The 12,796-nt window shown below is 44.2% G+C and overlaps 2 protein-coding genes across 2 annotated transcripts in view; both read right to left on the reverse strand.

The window, feature by feature from the left end:
* Positions 1-12,796, reverse strand: part of plek (pleckstrin) — a 198,585-nt gene that overhangs the window by 73,280 nt on the left and 112,509 nt on the right. The window lies entirely within an intron of this gene.
* aplf (aprataxin and PNKP like factor) overlaps positions 1-12,796 on the reverse strand; it is a 71,146-nt gene that overhangs the window by 23,574 nt on the left and 34,776 nt on the right. The window contains exon 6 of the mRNA XM_055665389.1: positions 9,781-9,968. Within this exon, the coding sequence (XP_055521364.1) occupies positions 9,781-9,968 (188 nt within the window). The remainder of the gene's footprint in view (positions 1-9,780; positions 9,969-12,796) is intronic.

The following is a 12,796-nucleotide window of genomic DNA, read 5'->3' on the forward strand; positions in this document are numbered from 1 at the left end:
CCACATCTAACCCCCTCTTAAATATAGCCAATGAACTGGCCTCAACTACCCTCTGTGGCAGAGAGTTCCAGAGATTCACCACTCTCTGTGTGAAAAATGTTTTCCTCATCTCGGTTTTAAAGGATTTCCCCCTTATCCTTAAGCTGTGACCCCTTGTCCTGGACTTCCCCAACATCGGGAACAATCTTCCTGCATCTAGCCTGTCCAACCCCTTAAGAATTTTGTAAGGTTCTATAAGATCCCCTCTCAATCTCCTAAATTCTAGAGAGTATAAACCAAGTCTATCCAGTCTTTCTTCATAAGACAGTCCTGACATCCCAGGAACCAGTCTGGTGAACCTTCTCTGCACTCTCTCTATGGCAATAATGTCCTTCCTCAGATTTGGAGACCAAAACTGTACGCAATACTCCAGGTGTGGTCTCACCAAGACCCTGTACAACTGCAGTAGAACCTCCCTGCTCCTATACTCAAATCCTTTTGCTATGAAAGCTAACATACCATTCGCTTTCTTCACTGCCTGCTGCACCTGCATGCCTACTTTCAATGACTGGTGTACCATGACACCCAGGTCTCGCTGCATCTCCCCTTTTCCTAATCTGCCACCATTTAGATAATAGTCTGCTTTCCTGTTTTTGCCACCAAAATGGATAACCTCACATTTATCCACATTATACTGCATCTGCCACACATTTTCCCACTCACCCAGCCTATCCAAGTCACCTTGCAGTCTCCTAGCATCCTCCTCACAGCTAACACTGCCCCCCAGCTTAGTGTCATCCGCAAACGTTGAGATATTGCCTTCAATTCCCTCATCCAGATCATTAATATATATTGTAAATAGCTGGGGTCCCAGTACTGAGCCTTGGGGTACCCCACTAGTCACTGCCTGCCATTGTGAAAAGGACCCGTTTACTCCTACTCTTTGCTTTCTGTTTGCCAGCCAGTTCTCTGTCCACATCAATACTGAACCCCCAATGCCGTATGCTTTAAGTTTGTATACTAATCTCTTATGTGGGACCTTGTCGAAAGCCTTCTGGAAGTCCAGATACACCACATCCACTGGTTCTCCCCTATCCACGCTACTAGTTACATCCTCGAAAAATTCTATAAGATTCGTCAGACATGATTTACCTTTCGTAAATCCATGCTGACTTTGTCCAATGATTTCACCACTTTCCAAATGTGCTGCTATCCCATCTTTAATAACTGACTCTAGCAGTTTCACCACTACCGATATTAGACTAACTGGTCTGTAATTCCCCGTTTTCTCTCTCCCTCCCTTCTTAAAAAGTGGGGTTACGTTTGCTACCCGCCAATCCTCAGGAACTACACCAGAATCTAAAGAGTTTTGAAAGATTATTACTAATGCATCCACTATTTCTGGAGCTACTTCCTTAAGTACTCTGGGATGCAGCCTATCTGGCCCTGGGGATTTATCGGCCTTTAATCCATTCAATTTACCCAACACCACTTCCCGGCTAACCTGGATTTCACTCAATTCCTCCAACTCCTTTGACCCGCGGTCCCCTGCTATTTCCGGCAGATTATTTGTGATTTCCTTAGTGAAGACGGAACCAAAGTAGTTATTCAATTGGTCCGCCATATCCTTGTTCCCCATGATCAACTCACCCGTTTCTGACTGCAAGGGACCTACATTTGTTTTAAATAATCTCTTTCTTTTCACATATCTATAAAAACTTTTGCAGTCAGTTTATGTTCCCTGCCAGTTTTCTTTCATTATCTATTTTTCCTTTCCTAATTAATCCCTTTGTCCTCCTCTGCTGGTTTCTGAAATTCTCCCAGTCCTCCGGTATGCTGCTTTTTCTGGCTAATTTGTACACATCATCCTTCGCTTTGATGCTATCCCTGATTTCCCTTGTTATCCATGGATGCACTACCTTCCCTGATTTATTCTTTTGCCAAACTGGGATGAACAATTTTTGTAGTTCATCCATGCAATCTTTAAATGTCTTCCATTGCATATCCACCGTCAACCCTTTTAGAATTAATTGCCAGTCAATCTTGGCCAATCCACGTCTCATACCCTCAAAGTTACCTTTCTTTAAGTTCAGGACCATTGTTTCTGAATTAACAATGTCACTCTCCATCCTAATGAAGAACTCAACCATATTATGGTCACTCTTGCCCAAGGGGGCACGTACAACAAGACTGCTAACTAACCCTTCCTCATTACTCAATACCTAGTCTAAAATAGCCTGCTCTCTCGTTCGTTCCTCTACATGTTGATTTAGAAAACTATCCCGCATACATTCCAAGAAATCCTTTTCCTCAGCACCCCTGCCAATTTGATTCACCCAATCTATATGTAGATTGAAGTCACCCATTATAACTGTTTTGCCTTTGTTGCACGCATTTCTAATTTCCTGTTTGATACCATCTCCAACTTCACTACTACAGGTGCACAACCTTTTATCCGAAAGCCTTGGGACCAGACACTTGTCGGATTTCGGACATTTTCGGATTTCCGAATGGAAGATTTTTAGCGTAGATTAGGTAGGTAGCGCAGGCGGCTTGAAAAGTCTGGAGCAGCTGCCTCCTCCCTGGAGACCGGGAGAATCATTGCATAAATGTTAGTCAGTTAGTTTGGAGGGATTTTATGTGGTGGTGGTGGTGGAGTAGGGGTGAAGGGGGAAACTTTAATTCTTAGTCCCCTACCTGGTCGGCGACTCCCAACCTCGTGGAGCTGGGGGCTCCGTCCGGCCGCGGGCGGCGCCGGTTGGAGCTCCGACCCCGGCAACTCTACCCCTGGCTGCGCGGCTCCAAATCCAGCGACGCTCCGCGAATGTTGGGTCGGCGGCCACAGCGCTCCGGAGCTTGCCGCACGGCGACCCGGTAAGGCATTGCCCGCTCCCCGCTGGTGTCCCAGCGCTGCGACGCCGCCGACTCCCGACATTCGCGGAGCTGGGGCGTCCGGCCGCGGGCCGCGCTGGATTTGGAGCGCCTCGCAGCCAGGGGTAGAGTTGCCGGGGTCGGAGCTACAACCGGCGCCGCCCGCAGCCCCACCGGCCACAGCGCTGCGGAACTTACTGCACGGCGACCCGGTAAGGCATTGATCGCTCCCCGCCTCTCCGACCAGGTAGGCGACTAAGAATTAAAGTTTACCGCTTCACCCCCCCCTTCACATAAAAGCCCTCCAAACTAACTGACTAACATTTAAGCAATGATTTACAGATGTTTAAGCGTCTCCCGGTCTCCGGGGAGGAGGCAGCCGCTACAGTAGTACAGACCTGGGTTGACCGTGGGTCGTTTCCAGTCAAGTTTGGTGCGGAGACGATATCTGGAAAAAATGGCCGGTTTTCGGAGTTTTTCAGTTTCCGGAACTCCGGATAAAAGGTTGTGCACCTGTACTGTTAGGTGGCCTGTACACAACACCCACCAGCGTTTTCTGCCCCTTAGTGTTTCGCAGCTCTACCCATACCGATTCCACATCCTCCAAACTAATGTCCTTCCTTTCCATTGCATCTGTACACTGTGAACGGCTCGATTGTAATCATGTGTTGTCTTTCCACTGACTGGATAGCACGCAACAAAGGCTTTTCAATGTACCTCGGTACAAGTGACAATAAATAAATGAAACAAAACAATTAGAAAGTAAACCAGACTGACCAGAAGTTTACTGACTACATACACTGCCACTCAATATATTTTTGTCATATGATACAGAGGGCCGATTAACCTCCAAACCCACTCGTCTTTGGTATGCGGGAGGAAACCGGAGCACCCGAAGGAAACCCAAGTGATCACACGGAGAACGTGCAAACTCCACACAGATAGCACCCGAGGTCAGGATTGAACCCGGGTCTCTGGTACTGTGAGGCAGTGGCTCTACCAGCTGCACCAACATGTCGCAGTGTGCTAAGTTGGGCTAGCGTAGGATAATACTGTTGGGTGGGCTGAAGAGGGGGTAATCACATGCTAACCTTTCTACCCAGCTTCTTCCCAGCTGTTATCAGGCATCAAATCCATCCTATCCACAACTAAAGAGTGGTCCTGACCTCCCATCTACCTCATTGGTGACCCTGGGATTAAATTTGATCAGATCTTGCTGGACGTTATCTTGCACTAAACGTTATTCCCTTTATCCTGCATCTGTACACTGTGGACGGCTCGATTATCATCATCAAAGATAGGCACAAAAGGCTGGAGTAACTCAGCGGGACAGGCAGCATCTCTGGAGAGAAGGAATGGGTGACATTTTTGGTTGAGACCCTTCTTCAGACTGAGGCCCAAGGGAGAGGGAATATGGAAGGGTAATGTGTGAAAAACAAGAGATCAAAGGGGATGAAGATCAAGGGAAATGTACAATAGATCTTTGCAATCTAGTCTTTCTGCCGACTGGATAGCAGGCAACAAAAGCTTTTCACTCTACCACGGGACGTGGGGCGGCATGGAGTTGATCCTGACCTCGGGTGCTGTCGGTACTGAGTTTGCACGTTCTCCCCGTGACCTGCGTGGGTTTTCTCCAAGATCTTCTGTTTCCTCACACATTCCAAAGACGTACAGGTTTGTAGGTTAATTGGCTTGGTAAATGTAAAAACTGTCTCTCCTGTGTGTAGGATAGTGTCAGTGTGCGGGGATCACTGGCTGGCGTGGATCTGGTGAGCCAAAGGCCCTGTTTCCGTGCTGTATCTCTAAACTAAACTAAAATAAACTAAATGTGACAATAAACTAAACTATAAAAGTACTCCTGCAGTATTGGTTGACTGAAAGCAAGGTCATAATGACAGCTGGAGTTAGGAATAGAAATCAGCCGTTTAAAAATAGTTTCACAGGTGACCTTGGCCAGGGATGAGTGTACAACACGCATATCGTGGAACATACCGACAATTAGTTCAGTTTAGTTAGTTTAGAGATACAGCGCGGAAACAGATCCTTCAGCCCACCGAGTTCGTCTGCATCGACCAGCACACTAGCACTATCCTACACACACTAGGGACAATTTACACTGACACCAAGTATACAAACCCAAGCCAATTAACCTACAAACCTGAACGTCTTTGGAGTGTGGGAGAAAACCGAAGATCCCGGAGAAAACCCACGGGGAGAACGTACAAACTCTGCACAGACAGCACCCATAGTCGGCATCGAACCCATGCCTGCTGTTCCTGTATGCTTACTTTCACTGTCTGATGTACTAGGATACCCAGGCCTCGGCCCAACTTGCCCACACCGACCCATCTATACTAGTCCCACATGCCTGCATTTGGCCCATATCCCTCTAAACCTGTCCTATCCATGTACCTATCTAATTACTTCTTAAATATTTGCGATAGTCCTTGCCTCAACTACCTCCTCCACCAGCTTGTTCCATCCACCCACCACCCCTTTGTGGGAAAAAATACCTCTCAGATTCCTATAACCATATAACCATACAACAATTACAGCACGGAAACAGGCCATCTCGGCCCTACAAGTCCGTGCCGAACAACTTTTTTTCCCTTAGTCCCACCTGCCTGCACTCATACCATAACCCTCCATTCCCTTCTCATCCATATGCCTTTCCTATTAAATCTTTCCCCCTTCACCTTAAACCTATGTCTTCTGGTTCTCAACTCCCCAACTCTGGGCAAGAGACTCTGTGCGTCTATCCGATCATGATTTTATATACCTCTATAAGATTGTAAAGATTGTAAGTCTGTTGGTGAGGATTTTCTTCATATGCAACAGCAACACGGTTTTATGTAGAACCTTACACATAACAAAATATTGCAAAGCATTATCCAAGTCTGATGTCAAGCTGAGTGTGGTGATGTTGTGATGTGGCCAAATGGTTTTAAATGACTTTTTTTTTTTTTTTTTTTTTTAAAGATGAGAATAAGAAAAAGAAGTTAGATAGTAAAGGATAGAAAGATGTGAAATATATAGTGTGTGAAGAAAGAAAACGAGTAAATGAAGAAAGTTGAGAGAGAAAATAGTGAAAAGAAAAGGAGATCATTATTTATAATCTTGACCAACCCTCATCCAGTCCTGAAACAGTTATTTTTTACAATTGTGTTGCACCATATGATTCCAAAAAAACGACGAATGGAGACCAACTCGTTATGAATTGGTCCGATTTATCCATTAGGAGGAATCGCATTTCCTCAAGATGAGCGGTGTCCAACATACTTGCAATCCACATTTTAAGCGTTGGTATTGATGTACCCTTCCAAAATTTAAGTATTAATTTTTTTGCTATTATTAAACCTATGTAAGGTTTAATAATAAAGTAAACCATAGTTAAGGAATAGATTTTGAGATGTGTTCAATTTATTCCCATCTTCCATTACACCAAATATAATCATTTCAGTATTAGGTTCCATTCTTGTCTTGAATAATTTTGTAAGTATTTCAAAAATATAATTCCAAAATCTATAAAGTTTTATGCAGGAAACTAAGGAGTGTGTTATAGTTGCCTTTTGGGCTAGACATTTATCACAAGTGGCGGATATATTTGGATAAAATTTGTTCAATCTTGTTTTTGAATAATATAATCTATGTACAATTTTAAATTGAATTAGATTATGTCTTACATTAATTGAACATTTGTGAATATATATCAGGTATTTTTCCCATGTAACCTTCGTAATTTTTATCATTAATTCCCGTTCCCACTCTTCTCTAAGTACCTCTGTCGATGGTAGGTCTATATTTAGAATACTATTATATAAATAGGATATTAATTTTTGTGAGTCAGCTTCAATATTCATTGCTTCTTCCAATAAGTCAGGAGTTACTTTTTGATATCCTTGTATATATTTTTTCACAAAGTCGCAAATCTGAAGATATTTAAAATATTGGTTGTTTTTCAATTTAAATTTTAATTGTAGTTGTTGGAATGATAGTAGGTTTCCCATTTCGTACATATCCCTGATCCTTCTAATTCCGAGACTTTCCCATTGGTTATATGTCTTATCAATAAGAGATGGTTTAAATAAGGGGTTTAAATAAAGGGTTATTCGCCATTGGCATTAACAGTGATAGATTTCTTAATTTTAAAGATAATTTTATTTGTTTCCAAATTCTTATTGTACCATATATAATTGGGTTCTTCTTATATATTGTGTTATTCAGTTTTTTGGGGGAAAAGAGGATCGTTCCTATATTACAAGGATGACAATCCTCCTTCTCCATTTTTATCCATTCTGTCCGTTGGGTAGAACTATCCAACCAATAAATCATATTCTTAATATGCACTGCCCAGTAATAATACATAAAATTCATACAAAAATGACTTTGAAGGGAAAACTGTGGTAGGGAGGTAAAGATTTAGCGAGGGTGGTCCACAGCTTAAGGGCTTGTCAGAAGAAGGTACTATGATTAAAAGGCCATTGTGCCTCTCTTAAACATCACTATTGTATCTGCCTTCACTATCTGTGGAGAGAACGGACAAGCAACGATTCAGGTTGGGACCCTTCATTAAATTCCAGAGTTTGAAAAAGGGTCCTGACCCGAAATATCACCTACCCATGACCTTGGGATATGCTGCCTGACCCGCTGAGTTACTCCAGAACTTGTGTTTTGCTCACAATGCAACATTTGTACACTCTGGAGTTTAGAAGGATGAGAGGGAATCTTATTGAAGCATATATGATTATTAAGGGTTTGGACAAGCTGGAGGCAGGAAACATGTTACCGATGTTGGGGGAGTCCAGAACCAGGGGCCACAGTTTAAGAAAAAGGGGTAGGCCATTTAGAACGGAGATGAGGAAACACTTTTTCACACAGTGGTGAGTGTGGAATTCTCTGCCTCTGAGGTCGATGGAGGCCGGTTCTCTGGATATTTTCAAGAGAGAGCATGATAGGGCTTTTAAAGACAGCGGAGTCAGGGGATATGGGGAGAAGATAGGAACGGGGTACTGATTGGGGATGATCAGCCATGATCACATTGAATGGCGGTGCTAGCTTGATGGACCAAATGGCCTACTCCTGCACCTATTGTCTATTGCCTGGACTGGAGTGTTGCATGGACATCTTATGTTGCCTCATTGCCAGGCAACTGCATCTTTCCCTGGCATTTGAAGCAACTTCCATGTTCCTCTCTACGAGTGTGTTTCAATGTCTCTACAGCAGAACTTTGACTCCAGTCATCTTGAGTCCCTCCCAACTAGACCAATACTTTGCTCTTTCAAGCTTGTTGTAAGAAATCGTTCACATGCAACTTCTGCTTCTCAAGATAAAACATGGGATCTAGAATGTCAGGACCTTAATCGATGCTTACTGAAAGTAAGCATGCAGGTACAGCAGGCAGTGAAGAACGCTAATGGCATGTTGGCCTTCATAACAAGCGGAGTTTGAGTATAGGAGCAAAGAGGTCCTTCTGCAGTTGTACAGAGCCCTAGTGAGACCACACCTGGAGTATTGTGTGCAGTTTTGGTCCCCTAATTTGAGGAAGGACATTCTTGCTATTGAGGGAGTGCAGCTTGGGTTCACCAGGTTAATTCCCGGATGGTGGGACTGTCATATGTTTATAGAATGGAGCGGCTGGGCTTGTATACACTGGAATTTAGAAGGATGAGAGGAGAATTTATTGAAACACGTAAGATTAGTAAGGGATTGGACACGCTAGATGCAGGAAACATGTTCCCGTTGTTGGGGGAGTCCAGAACCAGGGGTCACAGTATAAGAATAAGGAGTAGGCCATTTAGAACGGAGATGAGGAAAAACTTTTTCACCCAAAGGGTTGCGAATCTGTGGAATTCTCTCCCTCAGATGGCAGTGGATGCCAATTTTCTGGATGCTTTCAAGAGAGAGTTAGATAGAGCTCTTAAAGATTGCGGAGTCAAGGGATATGGGGAAAACGGGGTACTCCTGCACTTATTGTCCTTTGTCCTAGTTTCAATGTTGTCCTGGTGAGTTTCATTGTCTGTAACTTGCTTTCACCTAGCCCACAGCTAACAATGGCATGTTTGCTGTATCACCGTCACACTTAAAGAACATGGAAAAGTACAAAAAATAAATGCTAGAATAACACAGCGAGTCAGGCAGCATCACTGGAGAACAAGGATAGGTGATGTTTCAGGTGATGTTTCGGGTCTTCTTCAGTTTGACGTCCTGAAACGTCACCTATCCATGTTCTCCACAGATGCTGCCTGACCCGCTGAGTTACTCCAGCACTCTGTGAAATGTCACCTATCCATGTTCTCCACAGATGCTGCCTGACCCGCTGAGTTACACCAGCACTCTGTGAAACGTCACCTATCCATGTTCTCCACAGATGCTGCCTGACCCGCTGAGTTACTCCAGCACTCTGTGAAACATCACCTATCCATGTTCTCCACAGATGCTGCCTGACCCGCTGAGTTACTCCAGCACTCTGTGAAACGTCACCTATCCATGTTCTCCACAGATGCTGCCTGACCCACTGAGTTACTCCAGCACTCTGTGAAACATCACCTATCCATGTTCTCCACAGATGCTGCCTGACCCGCTGAGTTACTCCAGCACTCTGTGAAACATCACCTATCCATGTTCTCCACAGATGCTGCCTGACCCGCTGAGTTACTCCAGCACTCTGTGAAACGTCACCTATCCATGTTCTTCACAGATGCTGCCTGACCCGCTGAGTTACTCCAGCACTCTGTGTCTTTTCTGGTATAAACCAGCATCTGCAGCTTATCTCTTGTATCTCAGTATTTGCTAAATGTGAGAGCAATGTTGTTAATTTATATTCTAACTATTAACTGTCTAAAAAGTAGTAATTCATTCATTCATAATATGATGGGAAATTAAGACAGCAGATTATTTGAAAATAATAATCCCCCCACAGATAATTCTTGCCTTGTCGTTTGAGTGCTTTCCATTTCCGCTTGCCTCAGTTTTTTTCCTTCTGCCCTTTTTCTCCTGTGGTTGCTCTGACACTTCATTTCCTTCATCATTCTCAGACGATTCATTTCTTTTCCTTCCTGGCTGAGTGACCTCATCTTTGGTTTTCTCTGCTTCACCTCTTCCTCGTCCCCTTCCTTTACCTAAAGCAAAATAAAACCAACAAGTGGCAAGCCCATTCATCAATAGCGGTGCTTTTTCTCGCAGACAAAACGGAGCCTGTACACATCAGTTAAATACTCACGCTACATTATTCAACTACTTTTTCCATCACGTTTGTGGGCAGCACAGTGTGCAGTTAGTAGAGCTGCTGCCTCACAGCGCCAGAGACCCGGGTTCTTCTTCTTCTTGCGTGTGGCGTGCACAGCCTAAAGTTGAAGGACAACTTGTTCTATTTGATCTTATTTGATTGTGCACGCCGGGTTGATTGCATTCGTCGAAACAGGGCGGACCATGTGAAGGTTGCAATCTCCCACCACGACCCAGGTTCGACCCTGTCCTTGGATGCTGCCTATGTGAAGTTTGTGCGATCTCATAAGTGATAGGAGTAGAATTAGGCCATTCGACCCATCAGATGTACTACGCCATTCAATCATGGCTGATCTATCTCTCCCAACCCCATTAGAACCATAGAAACATAGAAAATCGATGCAGGAGTAGGCCATTCGGCCCTTCGAGCCTGCACCGCCATTCAATATGATCATGGCTGATCATCCAACTCAGTATCCTGTACCTGCCTTCTCTCCATACCCCCTGATCCCTTTAGCCACAAGGGCCACATCTAACTTCCTCTTAAATATAGCCAATGAACTGGCCTCGACTACCTTCTGTGGCATTGTCCTGCCTTCTCCCCATAACCTCATCAAGTACTAATCAAGAATCTATCTATCTCTGCCTTAAAATGTTCCACTGGCTTGGCTTCCACAGCCTTCTGTGGCAAAGAATCCCTCAGATTCACCACCCTCTGACTAAAGACGGCATGTGGCCGCTGTCTCCCTGTGACCACCTGGGTGCTCCAGTTTCCAAAGACATCCAAAGACATCCAAAGACATGCAGGTTTGTAGTTTAATTGGCCTCTGTAAATTTCCCTTAGTGTGTAGGGTGTGGATGAGAAAGTGGGATAATGTAGAACCAGTATGAATGGGTGATCAATGGTGTGTCTCCTACACTCCAAAGACCCAGCCGATCTAGCCTCCCTTTAAATCAACCCTGCAAATCCAGGTTCAAGGTCAAAGGGTCAAAAACTTTATTTGCCATTTGTGCTTACACACATAGGAACTCTTGTGCGGTTGTTCAGAGAGTCAAGTCGTGAAAAAGACACATAGAAGACACATAATCTATAAAAACATATACTTCTCTAGAACTAAAAAAGAAAGAAAATGCCTAAAACCCTATATAAAGGGGAAAGTGAGAGCATTGTAAATTACACAAACCCTATATAAAAGTGTCGATTGCATTGTAAATTGCACAGGCCCAGGAGACAATATAATATAATATAATATGATGTGCTATGAGGTAGGTCAGGACATCAGTTCATTTTGTTTTGGCCAAGAGTCTGACTGTGGCAGGGAAGAAGCTCTTAAAAAAGCGTGTTCTGTTTGTGACGATGCTGTCCGCTCGTCTGTGCCTGAGGTTGTATGTGCAGTTTTTGTGTTTGAGCAGGGAGTGAGCTGGATGTAGTGTGTCTCTGATGATTCTCTCTGCTCTTTTTTGACAGCGCTGTGTATAGATTGTATCCATGGAGGGGAGTTCCGTTCTGATAATCCTCTCTGCAGTCTTTATGACTCTTTGCAGAGCCTTCCTCTCTGTCTGTGTGGTGTTTCCATACCACATCGTGATGCCTGTGGTGATGATGCTCTCTATCAGTCCTTTGTAGACCCTGACAAATCTGTTCTACACTCTTCCTTCCTGCAGCTGGGAGATCAGAAATGCACACCCTGCTCCAAGTATGACTCACTCAACGCCCTTCCCAATGAAGGCAAGCCAGCCAAATGCCTTTTCCACAGACCACAATACTCAGTTTCAGCACTTGATGGAGATGCAATCTGATAAGGATTATTATGTTCATTTCATAACAAAATTACTAACTGCGTAAATGCTTAAATGTTTACAATCTTGGTTTAGTTTAGTTTCGAGATACAGCGCAGAAACAGGCCCTTTGGCCCACCGAGTCCACACCCACCAGCGATCCCTGCACAATAATGCTATCCTGCACATTAGGGACAATTTACATTTATACCAAGCCATTTAACCTGCAAACCTGAACGTCTTTTGAGTGTGGGAGGAAAACGGACCTCCCGTAGAAAACCCACACGGTCACGGGGAGAATGTCCAAACTCTGTACAGTTAGCACCTGCAGTCAGGATCAAACCCGGGTCTCCGACGCTGTGAGGCAGCAACTCTACCGCTGCACCACCGTGTTGCCCCAATTGGTGATTATTCATTTTTGGCACACACACAGCTGGTAACGTCTTGGAATATTCTTATGTTGCTGGAATATCTCACGGGAATATATAAACACATTTCAATATTTTTTACATTCAGAGGCGCATGTCAGAGCCTTTATAGTGCAAACAGCGGGAAGATTAGACATAGCCCAGGCAAACCATCACACAAACCAACCTCCCTTCTATTGACTCCATCTACACATCACGCTGCCTCGGCAAGGCCAGCAGCATCATCATGCACGAGTTACACCCTGGCCACTCCCTCTTCTCCCCTCTCCCATCGGGCAAAATGCACACCTCCAGATTCAGGGACAGTTTCTTCCCAGTTGTTATCTGGCAAATAAATCACCCTCCCAACAATTAGAGAGCAGTCCTGATCTACTATCTACCTCATTGGAGACCCTTGGATATTTTTGATCGGACATGACCTTGTTCTAAACGGTATTCACGTTATTCTTTTTAAGTGTCAGGGGTTACGGGGAGAAGATAGATAGATAGATAAATAGATAGATAGATAGATAGAT

The sequence above is a fragment of the Leucoraja erinacea genome, unplaced genomic scaffold (assembly GCF_028641065.1).
Source record: "Leucoraja erinacea ecotype New England unplaced genomic scaffold, Leri_hhj_1 Leri_121S, whole genome shotgun sequence".
Lineage (NCBI taxonomy): Eukaryota > Metazoa > Chordata > Chondrichthyes > Rajiformes > Rajidae > Leucoraja > Leucoraja erinaceus.